The sequence below is a fragment of the Asterias rubens genome, chromosome 3, assembly GCF_902459465.1.
Source record: "Asterias rubens chromosome 3, eAstRub1.3, whole genome shotgun sequence".
NCBI lineage: Eukaryota > Metazoa > Echinodermata > Asteroidea > Forcipulatida > Asteriidae > Asterias > Asterias rubens.
Window position 1 is genome coordinate 6,155,550 of NC_047064.1, and position 27,932 is coordinate 6,183,481.

The 27,932-nt window shown below is 38.7% G+C and overlaps 3 protein-coding genes across 5 annotated transcripts; 2 read left to right on the forward strand and 1 right to left on the reverse strand.

The window, feature by feature from the left end:
- The first annotated feature begins 960 nt into the window (after nt 1–960).
- Nucleotides 961–5,822, forward strand: LOC117288361 (branched-chain-amino-acid aminotransferase-like protein 2). Of its 3 annotated transcripts, none has more exons than XM_033769192.1 (2): nt 961–1,061; nt 3,877–5,822. In XM_033769192.1, exons 1-2 carry the CDS (start codon nt 1,040–1,042, stop codon nt 4,755–4,757), a joined length of 903 nt encoding a protein of 300 aa, XP_033625083.1. In that variant the 5' UTR covers nt 961–1,039; the 3' UTR covers nt 4,758–5,822. The 3 variants fall into 3 exon arrangements, with proteins under 3 accessions (XP_033625083.1, XP_033625084.1, XP_033625086.1); XM_033769193.1 differs by lacking the exon at nt 961–1,061 and adding an exon at nt 3,440–3,540; XM_033769195.1 differs by lacking the exon at nt 961–1,061 and adding an exon at nt 3,444–3,511.
- Nucleotides 5,823–9,473: 3,651 nt separating this feature from the next.
- Nucleotides 9,474–11,484, forward strand: LOC117288382 (cytochrome c oxidase assembly factor 3, mitochondrial-like). The gene is made up of 2 exons (XM_033769225.1): nt 9,474–9,723; nt 10,831–11,484. The coding sequence occupies exons 1-2, from the start codon at nt 9,507–9,509 to the stop codon at nt 10,908–10,910; spliced, it is 297 nt and encodes a 98-aa protein (XP_033625116.1). The 5' UTR covers nt 9,474–9,506; the 3' UTR covers nt 10,911–11,484.
- A 2,887-nt stretch (nt 11,485–14,371) lies between these two features.
- On the reverse strand, nt 14,372–27,584 carry LOC117288474 (zygotic DNA replication licensing factor mcm6-B-like). The gene is made up of 18 exons (XM_033769352.1): nt 27,407–27,584; nt 26,452–26,595; nt 25,892–26,002; nt 24,922–25,084; nt 24,269–24,408; nt 23,164–23,276; nt 22,577–22,722; nt 22,029–22,179; nt 21,609–21,750; nt 20,918–21,059; nt 19,345–19,452; nt 18,638–18,793; nt 17,916–18,044; nt 17,222–17,383; nt 16,938–17,046; nt 16,500–16,670; nt 15,787–15,926; nt 14,372–15,246 (listed from the first exon to the last, which is right to left on the reverse strand). Exons 1-18 carry the CDS (start codon nt 27,496–27,498, stop codon nt 15,118–15,120), a joined length of 2,448 nt encoding a protein of 815 aa, XP_033625243.1. The 5' UTR covers nt 27,499–27,584; the 3' UTR covers nt 14,372–15,117.
- Nucleotides 27,585–27,932: the final 348 nt, after the last annotated feature.

Here is a 27,932-nt window from a genome sequence, read left to right on the forward strand (position 1 = left end):
TTATCATGTGTCTCCAAGACAACTTATCGTGTACGAAATTTGGATCTATCATGTACGTACACGATAAGTTTTTTCTTATCATGAACATACACGATACATTTGGATTTATTGTGTACGTACACTATAAATTATCATGTAGGTATACCATAAGTTGGTTTTACCATGTATGTACACAATCAGTTATCGTGTACGTACATGATAACAGAGGGAAAAAATGCGTATGTGCCGTCGGTTTAACCAAACTCTAACTTAGGATTAATCATATTATATAATATGACTTAGAACAAATTGAGTTCCTTTATAAATCATAGACGTGCGGGACGCATTGAATGGACCCATCCCTAACTCGAGATCATGATCCTGGCATTCGAGAAATCAGCTGATGGGTGTATACGTTTTTGCGTCTGTAACCAATAACTGTTTCGGTAAATGGTCAACCAATGGCAAGTTCAACTTGCGAAAATGCACCCATGTAAACTAGCGACCAAACGGCGCCAGAGAAGTGTTGTATACAATGGGACAATTTTTGTCTGTGGTTATCCATTATAAGCTCTCATGACCATGATGAAAAGCCCATCTCTAAAGACGTCCTTCGCATGCGCAGTGTCCTTATCATTTTGAAAACTCTTAATCGATCTTCATAATACTCTCCCACGGACTTTCCATGAATGACATGATAATGATGATATAGCCGTGTAATACTAAATCCCGTCACTCAAAACACTCAAAACGCATGTGACCTGGTACCCAGACTGTTCCCAAATGTTTCACAACGTTCTTTTAGTTCAGATATTTAATTAAGTTGTTATGTTTCCACACTAGTACATGTGTAAAGCACGTGGGGGGCTCACGCGCCTGCTGCCCATCAAAACACATACGCGCATGTCGTCATGCAGTGGCTTGCATGCCCTAGCCCTGCGGACCGACACACACACAGTACACTGACTGAAGTGTCTCAAAACCGAGAGTGAGTCTTTCTCGTGTCGGAATAAAATTGTCCTTCTTTAATTGTGAAGATGATGATGTTCATTTGCCTCCAATGAAACAAATTAAGCTCAATCGTAAGTAGCAATTAAGAGTTATCATTAACAATTATTGGTTCAGGAAAGATGTTCGAAAGTTTTTGACAGCTCCGACGACTCATGCAAATTACGTGCATGGACTTCCCGTACGTAGAAACTATTATTGTATTGTTGTTTTCGTTCGGTCTGTTGATTTGGCTCACAATGTGTGGTTTTGTGTACCCAGGGGGCCATCGTATTAATTTTTACATGTAGCATTGGCACTGCATTCCATTAAATTCCACCACCAAGTCTGACAGTGTTCGTGAAAATATAGGCTTGGTGATAATGACTTTTGAGTTTCTTACACGCCGCGTAACGTGTAATAACGCAGGACAAATTTTAGTTGTCAGGGCAGGTAAACTTTATTCAACATGTTTGTTTACATCCGTTGCGTCAGCAGTCTACACTAGCTTGCCTAATTCCTAGATTTCTAGATTTTGTAAACTGACATGTATTTCTCAGTTTCTCATTTCTCGGTCAGTAGGCTAGCAACACTAATCAAGCATGCATGCCCGCCGTCAAGGGCATCCGGGCTAGTATAAAAAAAATCGGTAAATCTTTGCAACTTGTGCTTCCATTGGAAAACCGTTAAGTCCCATGGGAACCCTTGATGGAACACCAAGACAAGACCGGGGCAAACAAGGCCATGGCTGGTGTATTTCAAGACCCGATGTCGGCAAGACAGCAAACTGCCCCCCCCCCCCCCCACACCAGACTCAGGAAATCCCACTGGACAAATTTGTTTTCTTCATCACTCTTCCTATAGACGGCTTCACATTCATTGCTACGTATCAAGAGCCGAAAGGAAACAGGAGCTATAAATTGTTACTCTAAAATCCATATTAATTGTTTATTTATTGTATTAATGTTTTTGTAGCAAAGACGAACTGTTAACTTAAAAAAGAAAGAAAAAATTCCTAACCGATTTGTGGTTTTTTTCTTGTTTTCCCACCATTTTCTATCCTCTATCCGCATGACGTCATTAGTGCCATATCAAAAAATTGTGTTACGACCCTTTTGTTCGCACTTATTTAGATAAATAAACAAATAAATATATAAACAAATAAATAAATAAATAAACAAATAAACAAATAAACAAATAAACAAATAAACAAATAAACAAATAAACAAATAAACAAATAAACAAATAAACAAATAAACAAATAAACAAATAAACAAATAAACAAATAAACAAATAAACAAATAAACAAATAAACAAATAAACAAATAAACAAATAAACAAATAAACAAATAAACAAATAAACAAATACACAAATAAACAAATACACAAATACACAAATACACAAATACACAAATACACAAATACACAAATACACAAATACACAAATACACAAATACACAAATAAACAAATAAACAAATAAACAAATAAACAAATAAACAAATGAATAAATGCTACAGATTCTTCTGTGCCTCATGGTTTGTATTTAGTTATATCTTCCTTTGTTGCAGTTATTTATTTTCGCAGTTTCTTTATAATAATAATTTGTACAGTGGTTGTCCTTTTGAAAGCTCCCTATTATTATACTACGCGTCAATAAGATACATTTTCCTCTTTTTCTTCTGGCGGTTCTCTGACGGCAAACAGCCGACCGAACGCAGACAGTAACCCACACGAATGCTGCTACAACCAGCCCATGGCCCAGAACCCCGACCACCGGGGAAATTGATCATTAATGTCAGAGAAAAGGAAGAGCAAAAATCTCAAGAATATCCGGATAAAAGGCAATACAGGCACAAAGTTCAAACCCCAAAGAGGTGACGTCTTTGGTACAATAATGCGTGGGGTTCAGGTCACTTGCCCTTTTATCGATTCAAAATGTCAAGAATGTCTTTGGACAGAACAGACACAAAAAAGACAAGGCGTTGTCCGTAATTGACGACTACGGCTTGGGCTTCAGCTAGGGTTCCGCGTCATCATGCGTTGAGGTAATAGGACGTCCCGCAACACCCTTAGCAACAGCCGTAGCCACAGACGCGAATTCTGACATGACTCAAGTCAAGTAATTGATGAGCAGAATTAACACTTCACGGACGTGCATACTGTATTATACTACATTATACATATATATAAAACAGTATAACCAGCCGTGAATCAAACCAACAGTCTGAAGAACGAAGGGAACAAATCACATGAAGAAAAAGAAAGAAAAAAACTTCACCCCGGGCAATGGTTTTTGCACAAAGCACAAAGTAGGTTGGTTTTGTATGAGTTTCTATGTTTTTCTTGAACATCAAGCAAGGCCAACGAACTCCAGCACCACCAACGAATAAAAAAACCTGCCCGGATTTGCGAGCCAGCGGTGTATAAATTAGCTGGCTGGGAACAGGGACTGATCATTTTCCTCAGGTGCAAATTTGTGGGACTACGGTAGAAATCATTTCCTCGCAGCCAGACCGAGAGTAACTCAGCATCCACACGAATAAGGTGGGCAGATATATTACAATTTTGTTTTGGTGAGTCCCTATTTACTTTTCCCCTGCGCAAATTTTGTTTCTTCTTCTGTCATTAGAAATGCCTTCCTAAAAAAAAAATCCAGATTTTGTTTTTAAGGGTTCCCTTTTTTGAAGGGATTCAGAAAAACAAAAATCCACATTGGTAAGCACAAAGACGACAGTGGCAATTTTGGTGTACAAAAAATAAAATTGCTTCCCGTCTACATGTTGAGATTTTAACGGCCAGCTAATAGGACCTGTTGCAGCAGTTACCTGAGACTCTTTTTTTATAAAGATCTTCCTTCAAAAGTGTTGATGGTAACTACATTTTTTATTATTTACAATTTTTCCTTGCAGATTTGCCTGAAGAACTCAAGATGGACACCAACCATATCTCGACCCAACGCAGCCCGGTGCCGTCTTCGCGACAGCCCGTCCGCGTGATATTGTGGGCCGTCCCTCGCTCACTATCAACGGCATTCCTGAGAAGCATTGATAACATGTCATGTCCGGTGGAGATCTTCCACGAGCCGTACTCCGCGGCGTATTACTTCGGCCCGGAGAGGCGTGCCCCGTCCGGACCGGCCATCCCACAGGAAAACCAGTACACGTACGACTGGGTTCGGAAACAGCTGGAGGCGGACTACAGCGGGTGCGAGACGATCTTCTGCAAGGACATGGCGTTCGCAGTGGACGGCCGCTACGATGCCATTCCAGACGGGTTCAGGCACACCTTCATCATCCGCAAGCCTACCAAAGCCATCATGTCCTTCCATAAAGTGGTCAACGGCTACCCGGGATACACCGATGAAGTCTCAGTCAAAAACGGCCTTCCGAAAGGGTATGCCTTCAAGGAATCGTACGATCTGTACAACCACATCTGCCGGACTTACAGAGAGAAACCGATCATTATTGATGCCGATGATCTGTGCCGATCACCCGAGGCCATCCTGAAGAAGTACTGCGAGACTTTGGGATTACCGTTCTCCGAGGCCATGCTGTCATGGAAATCGAATGACAGCATCAGTTCCAGGTGGCACTGCGCACCGTCGCTGAGCATGCTCAACTCGTACATGGGGACCTATGACCGTGCCCTGAGGAGCACCCACTTCATCCCCAAGTGCGAGACCAACTGTGAAACTGTCTCAAATACCGAACTGCCCAATGATGTGATTGAGTGCTGTGAACACAGTGAACCTTACTACCAGAGCTTGTACGAACTCAGACTGAAACCTTGAAAAAAAAAACTGGAATATTATTTTTTCCATTTTCAATTCTGTGGAGAAACAACTTTTCGAATATTTTCGTGGTCAGTCAACTCGTAAAATACCCTACCACAGGTAACTAAATTGCAAAGATATAATCGTTGATTCAAAGTTGTTGTCTGTGAAACATTTGAGGCTCGAGAGTGCCGCAACCTAGTGGTCTAAAGTGCACCGGACTCAAACTCTGGCGGACGGGTCATCATAGAGTGGGCTCGACTGCCTGCGGAAGAACGTGTGTTATTGGAACTTTTTATTCAAGGACACACGTTACCAGGGATTATACAAACGATTATTTGATTCTCAATGAAATTACTAAAATGTTTGGTCCTTGACACAGAAAATAGTTACAAAACGATGATCGTCATTCAATCAGAAAAGAAAGACAAAACCTTGATGACGAGTAAAGTAGTAAGCAAATGAGTTTGCACACTTGCCCATTGTACACATTATGCGACACCATCGGTCTACATCGAGACGATCAGCAACATTGGGGAAAAATGATTTGTAAATAATGTAACTTTTTGTAAGAAAGTCGTATACGTATATATTAGAATTCTAAACATTTCATATGGGAAAAAAGATTCTTTGTCGGTTCAGGAAAATTAATTTGATGATCATCTGACGAGATCGTAGTATAATTTATCCAATCAAATAATGGTTGTGTATATTACTGTAATAATCTTATCGATGTTCGAGTGTCCATTTAATTACTAAATAAACTTCTTAGTGTACATTACAATGTTGTTATTTTTTTATGTGTGAAAAGAAAAGGGTGGACAATTCAGCATAGAGCAACCGCGGCATGGCTTTACCAAACAGTTTTAGTTATAAACATAATGATTCGCATCAATTTAAGAACGCATTGACCAATAGTTGCTTTAATTTTCATTTTAAGTCCAACACTTGAAATTGTTAAACCTTCAGATTCATCTTAAGATACGTTGTTAATTTTATAACCAAATAGATGTTTTTTTGTATTGTCGTGAAATCACATTTTAAAGACAGTGGACACTATTCGTAATTGTCAAAGACTAGCCTTCACAGTTGGTGTATCTCAACATATGCATAAAACAAAAAAACTGTGAAAATTTGAGCTCGATAGGTCATCAAACTTGCGAGATAATAATGAAAGAAAAAATACCCTTGTCACGCGAAGTTGTGTGCGTTTAGATAGTTGATTTCGAGACCTCAAGTTCTAAACTTGAGGTCTCGAAATCATATTCGTGGAAAATTACTTCTTTCTCGAAAACTATGGCACTTCAGAGGGAGCCGTTTCTCACAATGTTTTATACTACCAACCTCTCCGCATTACTCGTTACCAAATGAGGTGTTATGCTAATAATTATTTTGAGTAATTACAAATAGTGTCCACTGACTTTAAGACTGGTTTATACGGGCACGGCAAACTGATCCGTAAGGCAAAGTATATAGTATTTGGTGTTTCGAGCCGTTCGGCTGTTATTTTAATCCTATATAAATGTAGATAATTATTGATATCAATAAAACTAATCTGTGAAAATCTCAAGTCAAAAGGTGGCAGGTCCTAGTGTTTTTGAAATATTCTGGAGTGGATGTCCACGCAAGAAGACTAGAATCCGTTATTGCAATAATACAATCTGACATACGTTTCACGCATGGAAACTTGTTTTCCTTTTCTAGTCAGATTGAATTGTTCTTTGAGTGGATAAAATCCACTGATTATAGGAAATAGTTGTAAAAATAGAATTGAAATGTCTACAAGCCTTCTTGATCCAATTTTACTATAGACCTTTATCATGGTGCAGCCATCTTGAATTTTCCCCAATGATATCAATGTAACCAAAAATAGTCTGGTTCCTTTTTGCAAAGCGATTACTAGCAATGATGATTGTTATCTGATACAAGGCACATGACCAAGATGGAGGCAGCATGATAAAGTTCTATTGGCCCTGCTAACTGCGAAATTTTGAGTTCACCGAGCTCAACATGCAAAGCTCATAACTGGATGTGACGTAAGCGCACAACTCCACGTTAAGCAGAGCCATGAAATTTGACCCATGTTGTGTGGAAAACCCCAATGAAGGACGCTTGGTTTCAAATAGCATTTTCAGAACGGAAACAATTTCAAGAATGTTTGGTTTCCCCCAAAAAATGTAATTGCGTCACGTCAGTCATGACTCCAGGAAGGAAGGAAAAGGAGGGACGCTCGTTTTTGTTAAAATGAAACAATAAGTGTTCCTGGTAAAATCAATCACTGTAATTGGACCCGTCAAGTTGGGGATATTACCGTGCGTGGCAAAAGAGAAAGTGTTTTAAATGATTTTTTATTTCGTTGAAACAGCTGCACGTCTCAGAATTTGTCAAGAAAAAAAAAGTTGTATGTGAAAAATGAATGAGTTAGAACTAGTATGCAAACTGCTTACCAACTAAGATGAACAATGGTATAACTTCCAAAAATAATTGGTGGCATGATGCTTCAACCTTGACAGAGTGTTTCCTGAAGGTTTAAAGGAGCCTTCCAGAAAGACTCCGCTATAGGGTCGAAACATCTGGGCCCAATTTCATGGCTCTGCTTACCGCCAAATTCTGCGCTTGCGATCACGATTCCCCGCTTATGTGAAAGCGCCGAATTTCTGCGCTAGCCTTGTATTGTAAGCCTAGAATGCCTAGTAACGGGGAGTACGCACGCGCAGAAGCCAAAATTCGCCGCTAACCCATGAAATACGCTTGCCGTAAGCACCGAATTCCCTGCTTCCGTAAGTGCCGATTCTGTGCTTACGGTAAGCAGAGCCATGAAATTGGGCCCAGGGCACTAACTGTTGTTGCATAATATAAAATTAATACACTTGTTTTTGTTAAATCGGCGAAATTCTAGCCATGCAACTTTAAAGAAGGGCTCTAACATCAAATTTATTTTTGGGATCCACTCATTGTCCAAATTTATGATAATGGATGAAAACTATAGTGACTTTTTATTTTTTCCTCTCGTTAAAGGCAGTGTACACTATTGGTAATAACTCAAAATAATTATTAGCATAAAACCTTTCTTGGTGACCTGTAATGGGGAGAGGTTGATGGTATAAAACATCGTGAGAAACGGCTTCCTCTGAAGTGCCATAGTTTTCGACAAAGAAGTAATTTTCCACTAATTTGATTTCGAGACCTCTAATTTAGAACTTGAGGTCTCGAAATCAACCATCTAAACGCACACAACTTCGTTTGACAAGGGTGTTTTTTCTTTCATTAATATCTCGCAAGTTCGATGACCGATTGAGCTCAAATTTTCACAGGTTTGTTATTGTATGCTTATGTTGAGATACACCAACTGTGAAGGCTAGTCTTTGACAATTACCAATAGTGTCCACTGTCTTTAAAATGGTGTAAAAATGTCACTGTGATTGGTTTAGTCTGGAAGATAAAACAATGGTAGCTTTTAAAACTAATTAATTATTAATCAAAAAGAAACGTGGGCTTTTTGAGAGCAACAACTAAAAATCGGATGTATTAGCTTACAATACTTCTGCTTTAGAGAGACGTGTGACTGCCAATCATTAATTTGGTGACATAACTGGCTTGACGAAATAAATGTATTTTTAAATTGATATAAATGATAAAATGTGTAAATCACTAATCTAATATATCTGACTGTGGTTTTTGTTTATTTGTTTCTTATTATTTTGTTTGTGTATACAATAAAACAACAAAATCGTGTTCATTTCTTAAAGCTTACGATAATGGTCCAATTTCATAAAGCTGTTAAACAGAAAATACTGCTCAGCAAATTTCTCTTCTAAGCATGGCAACCAGTTTCTGTTTAGCAAGATTTTTCTGTGCTAAGCAAGTTTTATGCTATTAGGCTTTATAAAAATGGGCCCAGTGTCCAATTAAATAGAACCATCTGATTTTTTTTTCTTCTCGATCTCATAAACGGAGGGGGGGGGGGGAGCACGCTAACTCAGATACAAGCAGACTTGACATAGCAATAATCGGTATGAGCAATATTAACTGTTGGTTCATCAAGTTACAATATCAGTAGATGATGAACCAACTCCTACCGTAACCTCAAAAGTTAGAATGAAAGTTGATCCAAGTTCCCGTTGAGAAGTCTGCACTCACGGCGGTTAGGCCTAATGTACTTTTTTTTCTACCGCACATGTACAGGAAATCCTCTCACCTCCGCGTATAAAACAGGCTAGGCTCTAGTAGTACCAACTGCTGCGGTTTCGTCGTTCACTACGATTTCTACTCTCGACCACTTTCTCTCATTTTCTTAACCGTCCACTATTATAAAAGATCAACTTCCATTCTCTTTATGCCGGCCTACGGTAGGAACACATTACAAATGTTAGGCTACATTTTTATAATAACGATCGAGCTAAACAAAATTGAAACCAGTAGTGCAGGGTCGCCAAAATGATGATGATCCCCAAAAAGTACAACTTTTACGAATACGCCACTATTTTTCCCACACCTCACAATATTTGAGACACTTTGATGACACTTTTGACAGCCGGTGTCATAAGGAAATCTGTCCCCATGGGAATAACATGGGCTGAAGGACGATGATTCAAAAGAGGGCGCTGTCAAAAGAAGTTTGCACACAGTTCTTCGCTGGGGACAGAAACAAACTCTGGGGAGAGAACTTTTGATTTTCCGAAGTGACGTGTATAAGACATCAAGGGACTTATTTAGCTTTTCTCACCAATAGGTGGCGCACTTTACACACTTTCATAACTCATCAAAATGGCGACCAACAGTGGAGGACCGGTTTCTGAAAAACCACCCGAAGTTATGAAGCGAGTTGACCTGAAACAAGACACTCTAAGTGCCAAAGATCGGGCATACATGGAGAAGATGTCAAAGGCTCATATGGAAAGCTTCCAGAAGGTTTCTAGGGCTAGTTATCTGAGGAGGAATATATTCGTTGCCCTGTGTCTCGGAGCTGGTACGCTCGGCGTGTGTATCCTTTTTTGAGATGTTAATTTTTGTTATGTAATTTATTATTAAGGCACCTGGGCTAGCCTGGAAGTGGAATTTTATGAAGCCACACAGAGGCCATGTTTCTCCGGGATAACTTTCCGTATGGCGCCACCACTTTTTCACTTATTGTTACAAAAAGGGATATCTCATTGAGGTAAATAAGATACTATATTATTTCATATCGAATGAAAAAGTGGTGGCGCCATACGGAAACTTTTCCTTTCCCCGGCCTAGGGAAAGTTTCCGTATGACGCCACCACTTTTTCATTCGATATGAAATATTCTATCTAATTTACCCCAATGAGATATCCCTTTTTGTAAAAATAAGTGAAAAAGTTATCAGATTTTTCACTGGAAGTCGATCGAGGATGTGCCTATTTATATGGAAAATGAAATGGCCTTCCGGCTTGCCCACCTCTCAACCTGCCTGCTCAATAATCAATCAAGTCAAAGATGAAACTTCCAGCACTGAGAAGGGAAACTGACTGGGTAAATTTGAAATAATTTGCGGTTGAACAAGAAACATTTACTAATAATAATCTTTCATTCTTAAATAAAAAAATAATAATAATATCATTATCAACAGTCGCCATTCTAAAAACTTTTGCACTTAAGTTGTCAGTACAGTCAAGTCTCATATTAGTCATATTATTGTGGGTCACTCAAATTTTAATTATTGTCGTACCAGATAAGTACTTCAAAGTTCAATTTTGTACAAATATCCAAATTTTATTTAGCGGGTAGACTGCTGCTTGAACGATTCCAAACTGGAATCGTTCTCCATTGGCAGAGTTTACAATAGTTGCGATAACATAACCCTCCTCCCGGCGGCAAATGGGAGGGTTACATTATTGCAACTAAGATTACAACTGACTCAGGTCAGAGGTTGAAAAAAATAGTAATTCTGCATCATTTTCCTCGTTACAAAACAAATACTAAATAGAACATGCAGAACTAGGACTGATTGAAAAAAATTATAATGAATCAGATGAAAAATAAAGCATAATAACATTATGCATAAGTGAAGCACAACTCTTGAACCCCAAGTAACAGAAAAATCAAAAGCTCCTTAACTAACTACCATCAGATGGTTACTCTATCTATGCCGTCTCCCAAGAAGCTTTTCTTGAAGACTTTGACGACCCCAACAAGCCGAAAGAGTTGTGATAGATAACAACGAGCCAGGTCCAGGGTCATCATTGAAAAAAGCGAAATGCCAACGCAACTGCTGACCTTATGCCATGGATTTACTATTAAGAACTTCTGCATTGTGACGCACATCAAGCCCAACGCTGCCCTCTTGTGATGGGATAACTTTCCACGTCTTGAAAAATGTACCAGGAAAGAAAAATGTGTGACTTTGTATAAATCCATCCACCTGATGAGTACATGGACTCTAATTAATGATTTCTTAAGTTTATATTTTAGGGCCTCAAGCTAAAATTAATGTGCTGGCGAGTGGTGATTTAACTGCTAAAATGTGGGCCTCGGCAGTTAAGGGTTGTGTATATGAAGTAGATTGTCACCAACAGTTCGTTGGGAATGGTTGCTGTTTGGTGTGCACAGGGTTTGGAGTTTTAATCCACTTCTCTCAAAAATTATGAAGAATCGTTGATATTGTCAGTGTGTCAAATGGTTCACTCCCACCTAATGATACCGGTACACTTCCAGGGCCCAATTTCATAGAGCTGCTTTTAAGGCACCAAATTTTGCTTAAGCAAAAAAATCAGATTACCGGCCAAGACTCCACTCATTGTTATGCTAAGTAAACAACAGCTAAATACCAGTCACAAGTAGCAATGTATATGGCATGAAATTTGTGTAAAATAAGCGAGCTTTTTTCGTGCTTAAGCAAATATTTTGCTTAAGCAGCTGTGTGAAATTGGCCCATGGCCTTGAATTTCATTCTTGAAGGGACACAGCAATTTTCGTTTAGTAGGGGGCACTTCTACAGGGTGTCTCCAAAAAAATTATCCACTTACTTTTGAAATGGCTAACGAATAAAAAATATATGATTCTGGGATAATAGGTTTATATGAATGGATAGCTTACATGAGCTCAACTTTCATATGACAGAAAAAAAAGTCTTAAAAAAACGATTCATGATTGGGTGGGCACTGTTCACTTTTGTAAAGGGTATGAAAAACAGGTTGCGCAGTAATTAGCCTTCCAATTTGTGAGAGGTAAGTCCTTTGGAGCTTACAAAATCCACTCCAAGATGTCGGCTATTTATTCTTCAGTGAGCAGTGCTCATCTAAGCATGAACTATTTTCTGACTTTTGGTTTCAATTTGATATGAAAGTTGAATCCATAATCCATAATCTAAACCTTCCCCCCCCCCCCCCCCCGAATCATATATTTTCTATTCGGAAGCCATTTCAAAAATGCATATTTTGTTTTGCAGCAATCTCTGTGATGGATTATTTTAGAGGCCTGCACTTCAGGCTTCAATGCTGAGTGGATTTTAAATTGCCTAGTAATGTATGACCAGGACCATACAGCATTGGCTTTTGTATTATCTACATGTAGTTATTTTGGTTCACTATTTACCCACTGATAATGGAAGCGTTAATTAAAATGCTCAATTCCGACTGTCCCCCATATAAATTACTTCAATTTGTTTACTTTTTCTTTAGTATAGTGGGACACAAAAGGCTTTTTAAAACGTCTCGTAGTTTGTGAGAAGGGATTTTTGACATAAACATAGTATTTCAAAAATATTCATATTAAAGGAACACGTTGTCTTGGATCGGACGAGTTGGTCTATTAAAAGCGTTTGAAACCGTTTGTTATGAAATGCATATGGTTAGAAAGATATTGTAAAAGTAGAATATAATGATCCACACAAGTATCACTTGAAACTGCACGGTTTTCCTTTTACGTCGCGAACTATCACGGTGGGCCATTTATGGGAGTCAAAATTTTGACTCCCATAAATGGCCGACCGTGTTAGTCGACAGGGTAAAGAGAAAACCACGCAATTTCGAGGCATATTTGTGTAGATCATTGTATTCTACTTTTACAATATCTTTCTAACCATATACATTTTACAACAAACGGTTACAGAACGATTTTCAAAGACCAACTCGACCGATCCAAGGCAACGTGTTCCTTTAATGCAGAGTTAGGCTTATAGTCAGAGACTCAAAGTGCAGTTTTATTAGAACTTTGCTGGAATTAAAATGTCTAAATTTTGCATACACTTGGATTTCGTGGTCTGTATCATGTGATTATGTTCTTTTGGTTTAGGTTATTTTATAAGCATGGTTATCAAAGCCAAGCTTAACTCATCATTGGCTACGCTAAAAATCATATGGACAGGGCAGCAGGGCCAGATTTTAAACAGAAAATATTGCTAAGCAAGTTCTTATGCTATATAAACCTCTCAGCGCTTTACGAAATTGTTTGTATACAAAATTGTTTCAATCCTTTGGAGTAATTCAATATCAAAACTGCAAGATGAGGTTGGCAATTGGCATAGGCCTCATGGCTTCGCAACACAAGTGTGTGTTTGGCCTCCCCTTCATGGCTACAGACATGTCTAGAAAGCCTCCAAGAAAATAAATTTCTTTAAAATGGGCAACAGAACCCACTTGACGCAACATTCTCTTCATGTTAAATCCAAGTGGTTTGCAGACTCTCTGCATCAGATCAAGGAGCCAAGTCCTACATCTCCAAAGATGGCAATTCCTCAGGAAATTAAAAGACGCAGGGAGATCATTGAACAATGCTGAATCTGTAAAAACCTTAACAAATCACAGGCTTCATTAAACTACAACTACCAACTAGTGAGACTATTGTCTGAAGTCTCTCATACTGTCTGCAACAAATAAATCATACTTTTGTGTATATTTTTACTCTAATTTGTAGACTCGAAGGTATTTCAGGTACAAATAAAACAAACAATGAACAGAAACCCAGGAATTAAATTCTCTCGTTTATTTATCAAAACAATATCCAAAGTGAACTTATATATACATGTAACAAAGAACGAGTGGATAAGATTTAGATTTCTCATTAACATGCCTCCTGTTCACCCAATTACTTCTTGATCACTGTAACCCGATTTCATGTAGCTGCTTATAAGCCCAACAATAAGCCAAGCACAAAACACTATTGCTTACTCGAAAAACTGTTTGGTTTCCTACTTAATTTTGCACAGCAGAAAATGGTGAAGCATTACAATCATTCATAACATCTATCAACACTAAGAAGCTCCATGAAATTTAGCTGTTGTGTATTCGGCCATTATTTACAAGTATGAAAAGTATCAATTAGTGTATTCGGCCATTATTTACAAGTATGAAAAGTATCAATTATGCCAATTCCCGCCATTATTTAAACTGCTTTACACTATGAAGTATTTCAGCCACTAAACTTTTTACAAAGGCTGTTCTGATTCCCACAAATTCTTGTTTCTGTAACTTTTCTTAAAAGTTGCAGCTATGCCCCAACCTTTGCAACAAAACATGTACAATGATATTAATCAACAAAGAAACTCGACAAACTCCCACAAAGGGATATAAATGCTGAGCTGGCAAAAGCCAATCTCTCTCATACAAACATTGGTTTAACTTCTTTGATTAACAAATTACACAAATCAAGAAATTGTGATTCAGTAACTAGACGACAATATTTATTCTAGTCATTGTGAAATCAGCGGTTAGCTGGGGATTCAAACCCACAACCTTGTGATTGCATGTCCTGCAGTTTAACCACTTGGCCAAAGTGACCATTGGTGTTGTGCGGTCACACACAACCAACGTTCCGATCTATGCGAGGCCGTGGGATCCGGAAGTCAGAAGTACAATGGTCATGGAACCAAGACTACAGACTATGATGACTCGACCACCAGAACTTAAATTCTGTGCGCCAGACCACTCAGGCCATGATACACTGGGGGAGACCATGTACATGTACATCTACAAGGTATATTTGTTGTTATTATTTAACACTAGTGGAGAAGTATATTCAATTGTCCCCTCAATATTTCCATATTTGGATAATATATTCTTTTTAGTTTGAGAAAAGCTCAAACAGCTCCTCTCACACAATACAAATGAACTGTATTTTTAAATTCAATTTAATCTGACAATTCTGTATATAAAAAAAAAAGCTTTTCAATATATCAAACGGGCAAAAGTTTGATAAATCGCTAAAGCTTAAAACCCCACTCTTCGAGTGAATACACTGTATTTTGGAAACTGTGATGTGATCCATAAACACAACAAATAGTTAGTGGCCTGATGATTCGACCCCAGCAGAGTCTTTCTTTTCGTTCATGATCCAAAACCAACATAATTTTTTTTTATATATCTTGAATTCATCTCAAGTTTTTTCAGACGTTTTTACAAGACTCTCTCTTATCAGTTCCTCAGTCCTCCATAGTGAAGTTGGGATGTACGACAAGGAGGGGGTCCTTCTCATCAACGATGCCTTCCGATTCAGAGTCTGCTTTGCGCTCCTTCAGCCCGGTCACAGAGAGCTCTATCAAGACGTGATCCTAAAAACATTAAGAACAAAAATCATTGGTGGTTTAGTATACACATTCAAACGGGGAACGCATAACAAAAGAGGACAACAGGCTTCCCAGTTGGCTGAAGGTCCCTGGTTGGGTGAAGGTCCCCGGTTGGGTGAAGGTCCCTGGTTGGGTGAAGGTCCCTGGTTGGGTGAAGGTCCCTGGTCGGTTGGGTGAAGGTCCCCAGTTGGGTGAAGGTCCCCAGTATGTACAAAACCAACGAGAGCCGTTGCAAGAAAGTTAGTACAATCAGCTACAATACTAAGCAGATATTTTTAATAAAAGTATAACATTTATTCATAGTTAATTGAAAGAAAGAAAAAAAATCAGTGAATCTTACAGAAATTTACATTACAAATATCACAATAAAAGAGATTTCTGCAACAAAATACACTCAAAATTAATATTTAAAAGAATTGCACATTCAGCTAGACTTGTTAACAATTTTAACAGTCCATCACACAGTAGTTTGGAGTGGTGTTTGCACCCTTGGCTATTATTATATTGCTAAATAAAAGAACAAACCTTTTTGATCAATCTATTAATGATCTTCTCCACCTTGGCCTTGCATTCTATGAGCTCAGCTTCTGTCTCAATCTGAGACTCCATCTCCTTCAGGTACCAGTTAACCAACTCGCTCCGACGGATGCCTTCAAATCCTTCCTCTGTCAAGAGTAATAAAAAATACAGAAATGTTATTGCAACCGTTATCTGGTGAACCTGAAGAAGCAAAATGTTCCATTTATATTTAAGTAATGGAGGAATGCAAAACTAAAGAGAAGGTATACATTTAGTTATCACTCTTAAAATGAATGGCAGTAAAAATTATTGGTAAATAGGATCAGCTGCTTGCGATGATATAAAGCATTTTGAGAAACATCTCACTTTGAAGTACTGCAGTAAAATTTCCAATAATGTGTCTTAAATTGTTTATTCCATTTGCAGATTACTCTTCCTGCGTGAACATAACTGCTTCAGACTTTCAGCAATCTCTCAAAAACACTAACTCGTTTTGAAATGACCTTTTCACAGGTTAGTTTAATTGTATATATCTACAACTAAATAGAATTGGAAAATAACAGTGGGTTCCAATTTCTAAATTGGTACAATTCCTTTAAGTCGGGGAAGAATGCACAAAAGAAGGTAACTCAAGGTTTGCCTTAAGGTATTTTTTAAAGGCTAATTATAAAAGTGTTTCGTTGTTGAATCATCCCTTATCCTCTTCTACAACTACTGACCTTCTTTTTCTTCCTGCTTCCTGACGTACATAGCCAAAAACTTTGATGTTGTGTGGTACTCGTTGAGTGACATCTGCATGCCCTTCTTCTTGGCTTGCTCTGGGTCTTCGACGGGCGTGGCCGGGATGTCGGTCTCCATGGGGGTGGTGTCTTTGTCCTCCGGCTCCAATTCTAAGAACAGAAACAATGCATGCTTTAGTCAATGAATTTGTGTCCCAATAGGCCCTCCAAAATAAGCAAAAGGAATTTATGAAACCCATACAAATTGCAATAATGACCCCATAATTATGAGAAGATTATTTGCAGATTTTAAAGAGCCAAATCCTCCACTGTGGTTTCTAAAAACGGCCTAAGCATAACAGCTTCATGACATTAAGCCTTCATGACACAGAGCCGCTAAGCAGACAAATTTTGCTTAGCAAGTTGATCTTCTCATACCTTCTTGTCCATCTTCTTCCTCATCCTCGAAGTTGATGGTGGGTTGCTCCACCCTGATGATGGACTTATTGAGGAGACGGAACGCTTCCTTGACGTGTTTGGGTTGGACCTGAAGAAATAAGAAAATACGCAACTCAATACTTGCACTTTCTGCCAAAATTATGAAAACTTGGGATTTGTTGAAAATATTGCAAAAAACTTCTGCGTTTTTAATTGTCTGCTCAGCTTATGCATTTTTGTGTTTAAGCAGCTCTATGAAATTGGGCCTAGGTGAGCGTACGAACCTCGTCCTGGCAGTGCAGTCTGGCCATGGCCTCGGACAGTCGGATCATGCTCTCTAGTTGTCTGACGGTGATCCTCCATGATGACATGGTACCACCGGACGTATCTCGCTGGCGAAGACGCTTGTACTCGTCAACCATGAACTCTTGGGACTCTTTCGTGATCTGCATACCCAAAACAAAGATCCATTAACACCATAAGCTTTGAAGCATTTTTCGATTAGGGTTTTCTTTTAAAGGTAAGGTCATGCTTTGGTGATGACCCGGGACAAAAATGTTAAAAGTTCATCCAAAAGCCTCCTTGTTATAAAGACCTTAATGGCAGTAAGCATCCTGCAAAATCGTTTCAGCTGAAATGCTTATATTTGCTCTAAAGAAACAATAAAAGTACGTCAACAATTTGAATCTCCAAAACTTAACTCAAGGAGAGTTTTGGGGATTCAAATTTCCTTGGCATCCGTTTGCAACCGCTGTAGCCAGAGATGCAGTTGGTATCCCCCGCATCAATTTGTTAATCATGGATGGGTTCTCAACAATTGGGCACTGCATATTCAGTTGAAAGTTCACAGGTGACATACTGCCTTATCTGCTACAACTTCTAGGTTATTTACTAACAAGTTACTTAATGATTTCTTGAAAGTGAGCAAATCGGAAATTCGATTAAAGTAGTAAGAACACCAGACCCGAGGTTTCTTACCTTTGGTTTGAACTGTCTGGCAAACATCAGGTATCTTTGCATGTCCTCCACTGAGTACACCCTCTCCACAGACTCATTATTCCTGGAATGGAGGTCCACAATACGACGAGCGATGGCGTAGTCAGTTACCTGTCCAAATAATAATAAAAACATTTAGAAACGTGCCGTCTATCTAGCGAGGCAGACAAAGCGGATGATTAAAATTTAGCAATTTGTAAAATTATGCATTTCATGCAGATTTTTTTGCATCAGAAATTTTGTTGTAGAAACTGGAGTAGTGTACATTTTGCACAGTCCTTCTATTAAGGATGGAGTCCGAGCCAAGGTTAAGAAAAAGCCCAAGGATAACCTCACCGATATTAGGGGATGATACCCGATCAGGGTAAAGGTTCAAAACAACATACAAATCAGGGGGTAGCTGGGGAGGCAGTGCTTCCTGCTCGACCAGCCAGGTAAATGGGGATAACCCTGTTTCGGCCCCCTTGAAAAAAAAAAAGTCTATTTGTAGCCCACACCTTGAAGTGGCCTTCATGCCTTGTGTGTCTGGCAACTTGCATAAAAAAGCCATGTTGTTATTCTTCTAGTCAAATACACATTTCCTAAACTGAGGATGGAGGGGAAAATAGTCTGGCCCCTTTCTTGTAAAATGAAAATCAGTATTCTAGTTTAATACAGCATATACAGGGAACAAGACCTAAATATTCCATCAACTCTTCACTGACCTCATTACATTCGTCCACCAGGATGAAAAACAGATCGAATCTCGACATGATTGGAGCGGTCAGGTTGATGTTCTGCTTCAGCGGTTTCGTTCGATCGTAACGGCCACCGATTGGATTGGCTGCGGCCAGGATTGATGTTCGAGCATTCAGCGTTGCCTACAAAGGAAAGAACAGAACAAAATACTGCATTTAGGATGCTCAAACTGTTAGGAGACTATTGCAGGGTTATCATTCACAATTAATAATAAAACTACAGTTATTATATAGTGCTGCTTACAATAACCATCTCAATGCGCTTAACATTAGTGCCCTGGTCATTGGGCAAATACCAGCTTCTAGGCGAGTACACAGCCCCAGCTGCCTTGAAGCTCAGAAGGCTATTTCAAACACAATTCAACCTCTACCCTCGCAGGTACCCATTTATACCCCTCGGTGAAGAGAGGCAATTATGAATTAACCACCAGAACTTGAATTCGATGCTCTAACCCAATAGGATACTTTCCAACGCTAGGCGGCAGCAGACATACCGGGTAAATTCCCATTGTTTACGTAGTTCTGAACATGCGCATAATTCTGAGAACAATGGATTTACCCGTTAAGTCTGCTGCCCTCTATCGTCCCAGAAAGTCTCCCATTGACCATTACACCCCTTGACTACAACCTAGATCTAGTTTTGAGCGTGGGGTTGGGAAGGAATGTTTACATACCCTGATGCCAGCCTTGGTGATTGAGATGGTCTGCTGTTCCATGGCTTCATGAATAGCCACTTGATCCTTAAGGTCCATCTTGTCAAACTCATCAATGCAACACACACCCTACAAAACGAACCCAGGATACAAATTATTGTCTTATTGTGGAGCGCCCATTTTGTTTTCAGTTAATTCTCTTCAATGTTACCAACCTGAGGCCAGTATGGAGAATTTTTTCTTTGTAAGATATGATAACTTTGAATTACCAATGTTTAAATACTACTGCAATTAAAACAATGATATAACTTAAATAATCTGATAAATCTATGTAAACTTCTAGGCATACTTTTTTTTCAAGGCATACGGAAAATAAAACTTTGTTTGTTGGTAAATAGGTAGTAAACAACTAATTACATCTTCTCTCTTATGCTTTTCTTCTGTACTTACAGGTATTTTCAAATGTTTATTATATTTTTAGGCCTATTTCTTCCTGTGTAACTTTTTACTTGAATTTGAACGTAATGTGCCGTTAAATAGGCTGGACGTGGAGAATGCAAAACATAAATTCAATAATTGGTTGTATTAAATAATACACAATCTTAATGGAAAAGCAATGCAATCATCAATGTTAAAATTAAAATCAGAGACTGCAATTAATAATAATGCAACTTTATAGCACACAACTTTATAATATATACACAACAATTATAACAAACATGAAAGCATCAATGCATGTTAATCAATACAACAAAATAATATGACACAAATAAGCACAACGCAATTTCATGGCTCCGCCTACCACAGAATTCTGTACTTAGGATACCCTGAAAAGTGTGTGATTCTATGAGCCTAAAGCGCAGAATTCCGCGGTAAGCAGAGCCGTGAACTTGGGCCAAGGTGAAACTCAACATATTATATACAAAACAATTATAAGAAACATGAAAGCATGTTAATCAATACAACAAAATAATATGACACAAATAAGCACAACGCAATTTCATGGCTCTGCTTTCAAGAAAAGTAAAACGAAGCAGAACAAATACACATTTAAAATCAAAATCAGACTAAAAAATATAAATAAGAATCAGAATGATAACATCAATAACTCAGTTCTCAAATAGTCAAATTTGTTTCTGGAGATCTAATGGCATGTACACCTAGCCATTACATAGTAAATAAAATAACACGACATGATGTACACAACTTTATGCACACATGCGCTGAATGCAGACGGTCGGAATTGCAAAGTGACATTACATCACCTCGGACCAATCATGACACAGAATTGTATGCAATGAAATCAATGGGCTTGTAAGACCAGGGCCCGATTTCATAGAGCTGCTTAAGCAGACAATATTGCTTAATAACCGTTTGCTTAGCAGAAAATGAGCAGGATACCAGTCACAAATTGTACATGAGACATTGTATTGTGGCTGGTAACCTTATTCTAGTAAGCACAATTTTGTTGTGCTTAGCTACTTTTTGTGTTTAAGCAGCTCTATGAAATTGGGCCCAGTGCCTGTGTTTATCCTTGCAGATAAAGACAGGGGACCAGTCTATATGTAGCCAATCACGCCAGAATCAGACTTACGTTATCGGCCAGCATGAGGGCGCCGGCTTCAATGACAAACTCATGCGATTCTTCGTCTTTGACAACAGCTGCAGTGAGACCGGCTGCCGTACTGGCCTTTCCGCTGGTGTATACGGCACGTGGACTGAACTCCTCCACAGCTCTGAGAAGGAAAAAAAGGAACAAAAATAAGCATATATTGAAAATTAATTCAGACAATCAACAATTTGAGATGCAAGTCTTGTTTGAAGCTTTGCATGGTTTAGATGAATAGGAAGAAACTATAAACAAGTAGTCAACTTGTGGAAACAACCCTGTGAATCTCTTTTGTGGGAGCTTGACGTTTCAAACAGTATACTCTAGACAAGCAGAGTATACTGTTCGAAACGTCGAGACCACACCATGTCTTTTCGGAGCCAACACTCCCACAAAAGAGATTTACACATGGTTGTACCCGCAAGTTGACTATTGATTTATAGTTTCTTCCTAAATTTGAAATGTACATCTTTAAACAGTGTACTCCATAAACTCATATTGAACTCTCACATCTGAGATTCTGGAAAAGTTGGGAACATTAAGAAAATATCTTCTTAGTTGCTACAAAGTACTTTGTTGAAAGATGACCTAAAGGAACAACAGGTGAACATTTTGAATATGACATACTTTTTGAATTTTTGGAAAACGTCAAGGTACTTTTTGGAATCCTACTCACTTCAGAAACTGACTCTTGGCAGTACTGGGGTCTCCAACAATGCAAAGATTGATGTCTCCACGCAGACTGGTGCCTTCCATGGTAGTCTTGGGAACTCCACCAAACAACATCAACAAAATACCTCGCTTGATCTCGTCACTACCTGAAAAATAAAAAGTCAGAAAAAAAGTAAATTCCGAAGCACTTTGATCGAACAACCTTCAAGCAAGCTTGAGACGACTGCGCTACTTTTGAATTTACATCAACTTCTTTTCAGCTGTCCTTTTAGCGTATATCTTATAAAAACGCAATATGCGGAGTTGGAACACACAATACACAGGGTGTGATATGGGCTGTGCGATATACAACTTAAAATCACACTCCTTGTTGCTATGGATCCACCAATCAGAATAGACTATATTACAATACTTATCACTGTACCATGTATTGTAGGAAAGAGACTGGTGATGACGTTATGATACAGGTTCTTGTCTTGGCTCATCTCATAGACTTTCTGCCATTCCTGGTCGGTCATCTGTTTCTTGATGGCCTCGGCTGTCATCTCATCACCACGCATGTCCTTACCGCCAAACTAGAAAAGATGAGTAGCCAAAGCATGAAATAAAAATGTGCACATAAACGGATACAAATATTTGACTCCACAAAATGGTGGACCGTGTTAGTTCACAAAGTGAAAGGAAAACCACACCAACGAACGTTTATCACACTCATTTAGTCAATTGAGTAGAACAATAAATGACCCCCATCTCAGTTTTATGCAACTGTATACAGACAATAAGAGGACTATGTACACACTTTGACCTCAATTTTTTGTGTGAAAACAACTTTAAACAAATATATGGTGCTAAAAAGAAATAATACAACAATAGAAAATCAGCTGAGACGTACCATTACTAGAAATCAGTTTCATGAAAATGGTCTCAATTCCAACGAGGTAGCATGAAAAAAAAATCAATATTTGAACTTACTCTTGGGTTTGATGGAGTGACGTTACAGGCCAGGAAGGCGAGCCTGTAGGACAGGTCCCGTACGCCCAGCGCCTTGAGCCCTCTCACACCCTCATGGTCGTACCCTTCGCCTCCTTTACTCCGGGTGGAAGTTTCCTGTTGGGCACCTTAAATGAAAAGAAAAGAAACGAAGAGAAAAAAAAAAACGTTTTGTTACTTCTTTCTCAAAACTCTGCAAACTTTCCTGTATACAAAAACAGAGAATAATGAATAATAACAATTATTTTTTCTAAACAGCTATTCAGGACATACAGTGACAAGATCAAAAACAACATACAACATGTTTTATCATTTTAAACATTTTGGTATGAAACAACCAATAAGATTGGCAACTTTGTAAAACAAAACTTCAAATACTTCAGGAAATCAAAATCTGCTGTTATTTTTAGAAAGCCCCAAAAAGTCATACAATGCAAAAGAAATAGCAGGGAACCAACTACAAGTAATTAACATTATTCTAGCTAGTAACCATTCCTGCTAAGTTGAAAATTCCAGTGCTAAAGCATTTTTGTGGGTAAAATTTTACCCTCGTCTTTTCTACATCATACCTGGTACTGAAAGTTGAGCTACATCGGGCACCACGATGAGGGTACCAGTGAAGTCACATTTGTCTCCAGCCTGCGGAAGCTCAACTGCCTCGGCACGCAAAACCACCTCCACACTGGGGGATTAAAGAGAAGACAACTTTAGAGCAATGCTTGGTGACTGCAAAGCTAACACTAACCTCCAGTAAGCTTGGGCCATATCAAATTCTTTTATTCACGATATATCCCTGAAAATATATATCGCGATATTCGATATAATCGCGATTATTTAAATTTGACATCATCAGTCTTCAAACTCCCAGTGAAAGTTGTAGAAGAGAGTCATAGCATAAGAGAGGTGTTTAGTGACCTATTCTTCTGGTTTCACTCCAAATCTATGGGGTGCAAGATGTCTCAGCTAGGAAATACATCGCGATATTGCGACACTTAATCGATATCGCGATATATCGCGATATATCACGATATATCGATATTTCGATTAAAACCAAATCGAACTGATATCGAAATCGTTTCCAAATTAATATCGCGATATTCGATAATATCGTGATATCGCCCAAGCTTAACCTCCAGTGTACAGTATGAACTCTTTAGGATCTAGCAATGACTTATAACCGCTCTCCATACATTGGACTGCTCGAACACTTCACAAGACCAAATAATTGTGCCGAAGTATGGTGGTAGGAGTACTATACTAGTATAAATGGGCATTAGAGTTTGGAACATTCCAATTGAACCCATCTTGCTGTTCAGTAGAACAGCCCATATGCTCACTGGCCTACTTGTCCAATCAAATTAGAATGTTCCTACCATTCTGGGTGTCTTTTGGATGCATCCTGTTTTAAATTTGGACACCCTGTTTTCTCTGTAACAATACATGTATTGTAAATGAACAATTTGGAAACCCATTTTTTAATTTCCAGCAAATTCGTACACCTTTTTACCAAATCCTCACTAATAGTTAGGGCCAATTTTTGGCAAAATCGTGACCCGCCAGATTAAAGCGCCAAACTTTGCACACTTGGTGGTCTATAGAACCCACCGAACAATTCTAGAGACACTCCCTTTAAACTCTTGTTACCCCCTTCCAAAAAACTTTCGTCTTAGGTACCTTCTTGGGATGCTTCCCCTGGGGAGCTCTGCCTGAGTCTCCTGGATGCGAACCTTCTGGAAATCAACAAAGCGCGACTTGTTCGTGTCCAGCATGAAACGGTTGCGATTGTTGCAGACAGGATTGCGGCAAATGGTTGGCTGTAACACAAAGGGGTAATGACAGCAGGGTTTAAGTGCCTCAACATCAGACATTTTATTTGGTTCTTAGAAATATTTTATCAATAACAAGGGCTGACAGGGGCCCAGTTTCATAACAAAAAATACTGCTAAGCAAATTTCTATGCTACGCAAAATGCTACTGGGTACCAGTCACTTGATAAAAACTATATGGACTTTTGGATGGTAGCCAGTTTCTGCCAAGCAATATTTGTCTGTGCTTGGTAAGTTTTTGTGCTTACAGGCTTTATGAAATTGGGCCCTGCATTTACCGAGTGTAGGCTCTAGTAGACTTTTCAGACCTCACAACGATTTAACGATTTATATGGTTGTTTGACAAAAATAATGAATCATTTAAGAACTGGGCCCAATTTATAGCACACTGAAAAGTACGCGATTTTTTTGGCAGCAAGCATAAATTCTGTGATAAGCAGAACCATTACATTGAGCTCAGGAGATTTCATTCCAGAAGTCGACATCTTCAATTGAACCAACCTGTGTGTACTTGAACTGTTGCTCCACATCTTTAATGACTGTCTGACAGTCTAAGCAAACAAACGTCCCGCTGACCAGCTCTGGATGGACGGGATGCGTTCGTACGACTTGACCGCTGATGCGCACTATGGTGCCAATCTTAGCTGTACTCAACTCGCGCACTCTGAGAATTAAAAAGGAGAATAAAACATCAGGATTTCGCTAGGTTTTTTCAGCAACAATAATAAGATGGGTTTTTTTTTTTTGGGGGGGGGACTCTAGATAGCATCAAAGTGACCAGGTAAATCCATTGTTATTGTAAATGGGAGCATGCTCAAAACTATGTAAACAAAGCAATTATTGTAAAGTGTCGAGACCCTTTGATCAGAGAAACTAGAGCTTGAGCCCAATGCTCTTGACCGCTAAGCCATGACACGCCTCAAGTTTTAAGAAATACAATTTGATGGCCAAAGCATGTGGTATTTTTGGTTGATTAAGTTGTATCATGGAACAATTATTAATTCACTTCTTAAACAGGTATGATGTTCAGGCCCGTATGCTTCGTTTTTGAAAAGGGTTGAGGGTACCAATGCATTTTCTCCTTGGTAAAGGGCACCCTATGAGGAAATTGTAAAAAATTTCTACTAGAGCATTTCAAGGGCACCAAGGCAATGACCAGGGGGCATGGAGGCAATCAGGGGCAAATCAATTTGAAATCAGAAGAATATAATAATAATAATAATAATAATAATAATAATAATAATAATAATAATAATAATAATTGTGGCTTCTTATATAGCGCACATGTCCATCACTCAGTGACGCTCCTGGCGCTGTAACATACAGTTTTTCCTGCCAGATGTTGGACTGCGTTTGAAATACGAGACCTAATTCTGATAGCACCATCTAATGCTTTACAAGGTGCTGTGGCGCAATTTGCTGCCGATCATGCCTGCATAAATCATCTCTGATCAATCAATTACTTTCTTACTTGTGTCTCGTTGGAACGTCTTCAAAGGCAACGTAGAACTCTTTGGAAGGTGGAATCTGGCTTCGATCTCTGGCAAAATTTCTGACGGCTGTGCAGAGGAAAGGGTAGACTCTGACATGGGACAAAAGAAAGAAATGGTACAATTATTGATTTTTTGTTGAGAAGTTATTTTTGTTGGTTTACCTTTTATACAGACAGTTTGTTGTTGTTTACACTTTGAGTTGGGCATTTTATTAGTTGCAATTACTTTGAAATATCATCTTTAATTGGTTAGTGACCAAAAAGTTATTACTTTGATTCATAAAAATCTAACAAGAGCAATGCAGCTCTTATCATCTTCTTTCTCCTGAAAATGAACGGCGCATACTGATAAAAATGTTGATACCGGTTCTTTTCAGAACCAACTCTACTCAATAGAGATGTACACATGGTGCTACAGCAAACCTCGCCTGATGATACTCCTACCATGCAAAGTTTCAAATCCTACACTAAGACTTCAAAACAAAATCAACCCATTTCAATTGTTGATGTGACAAAAGAAAAACCTGTCAGTTAGTTACCTGTAGTATTCTTCTTGGATTGTTGTAGCCAGTTGTTGATTGTACTGTTGGATATACTCAAAGCTGACAGTCAGCGTATTCCTCTCTGGTCTGATCAACTCTTCAACTCCTTGTTGATATTTCAACTCGCCATCAACTGTGAATCTGAATGACAAGGGGGAAAAACAGCATTTTAACATTACTTTTTAAACAAAGACATGAAGTACAGCTTGACCCTATTAATTTTGGTATGTATCTTAAATAAGTTGATACATCAAATGCCTTTGACAGGGAGTGACTCCGTCTGGAGTGACTTTAGTGAGGGGCGACTTTGAAGTGAGGGGCGACTTTGTGAGTGAGGGGCAACTTTGCTAGGGGGCGGCTTTATAGTGGCCGACTTTGCTGGAGGGGGGGGGGCGAGTTGTTTGGTTTCCAACTAGCCCACCTTGTTGAGCTGTTAATTAATGGCCTCCGCTTTTAACATCGGTCTCATCAATGTCACCATTACAGCCCACCTTCGATACATGTCTTAAACGCTAAGTTTTCAAAGGTCGCAAAATGCGAGGTAGTTTGATTGCAAATTTCTCCCATTTAAAAAAGTCCTATACTACTCCAACCTACCTCATTTTGTTTCTTACATCTGTGGAATTACCCTACTATAACACATAACAGGCTCAACAGGGCTTACTAAATGATGACTTTGTCCTAGATGTGATGATTTGAAAATCGGTCCAAAAAAAACGTGTACAAAAATTTCATTTATTGTGACATGTTCTTGGGCGCCTTATGAAAGCTGAGTAGTACTGAATCAATAAATGTTACCTTTACAAAAATAGTAATCTAATAGTAATACTTTATAAACAAACGACATACAAAAGTGACAAGTGAGGCCTGACACCGGTGTGACAAAGAAGCCAACATTTAACTTGCGCAACGGCAAGGACAAGAAAGTTTTTACTAAAACTTAGAAACTTACTCCTCCAAAAAGTCCTGGAACAACTTCTGGCACTTTTCTGCGACGGCATCCTTAACTTGTGTCACACCAGTTCTCTGATCTGCAACATCCATTTCGGCAAATTCTGTCGAATTCTGACCACAGAATCAAAATTGTTCTTGCCGTTTTTGTTTCGCACAGTTAGAAACGGTGACCTCGACAACTGGTGCACTGACTTTCGCGCCACATGGCCATGTGATGTTTATCACAAGTGGGTATTTAAACCACTTACCCTCTGTAAAAATGTTTGTAAACTCAGATTGATGATCATAAATAAGTACAACTGGTTTATAATAACTTGGAAACAATTACAAAAAACAAAATTCTATTTATGATAGTAATATAAGTAATAATTTGCAAGCAACGCAAATTTTGAAGTTTGTTTTAAAGTATTATTGAACAGTAAGCTCAATCAAAGTAATGGCAAAGCGCGGTAAGTTCATTTCCCGTTGTTGACGTTGATGGCGCCCTATAAAAACAGCGGTGAATTATTCTGCTGTTGACGTTG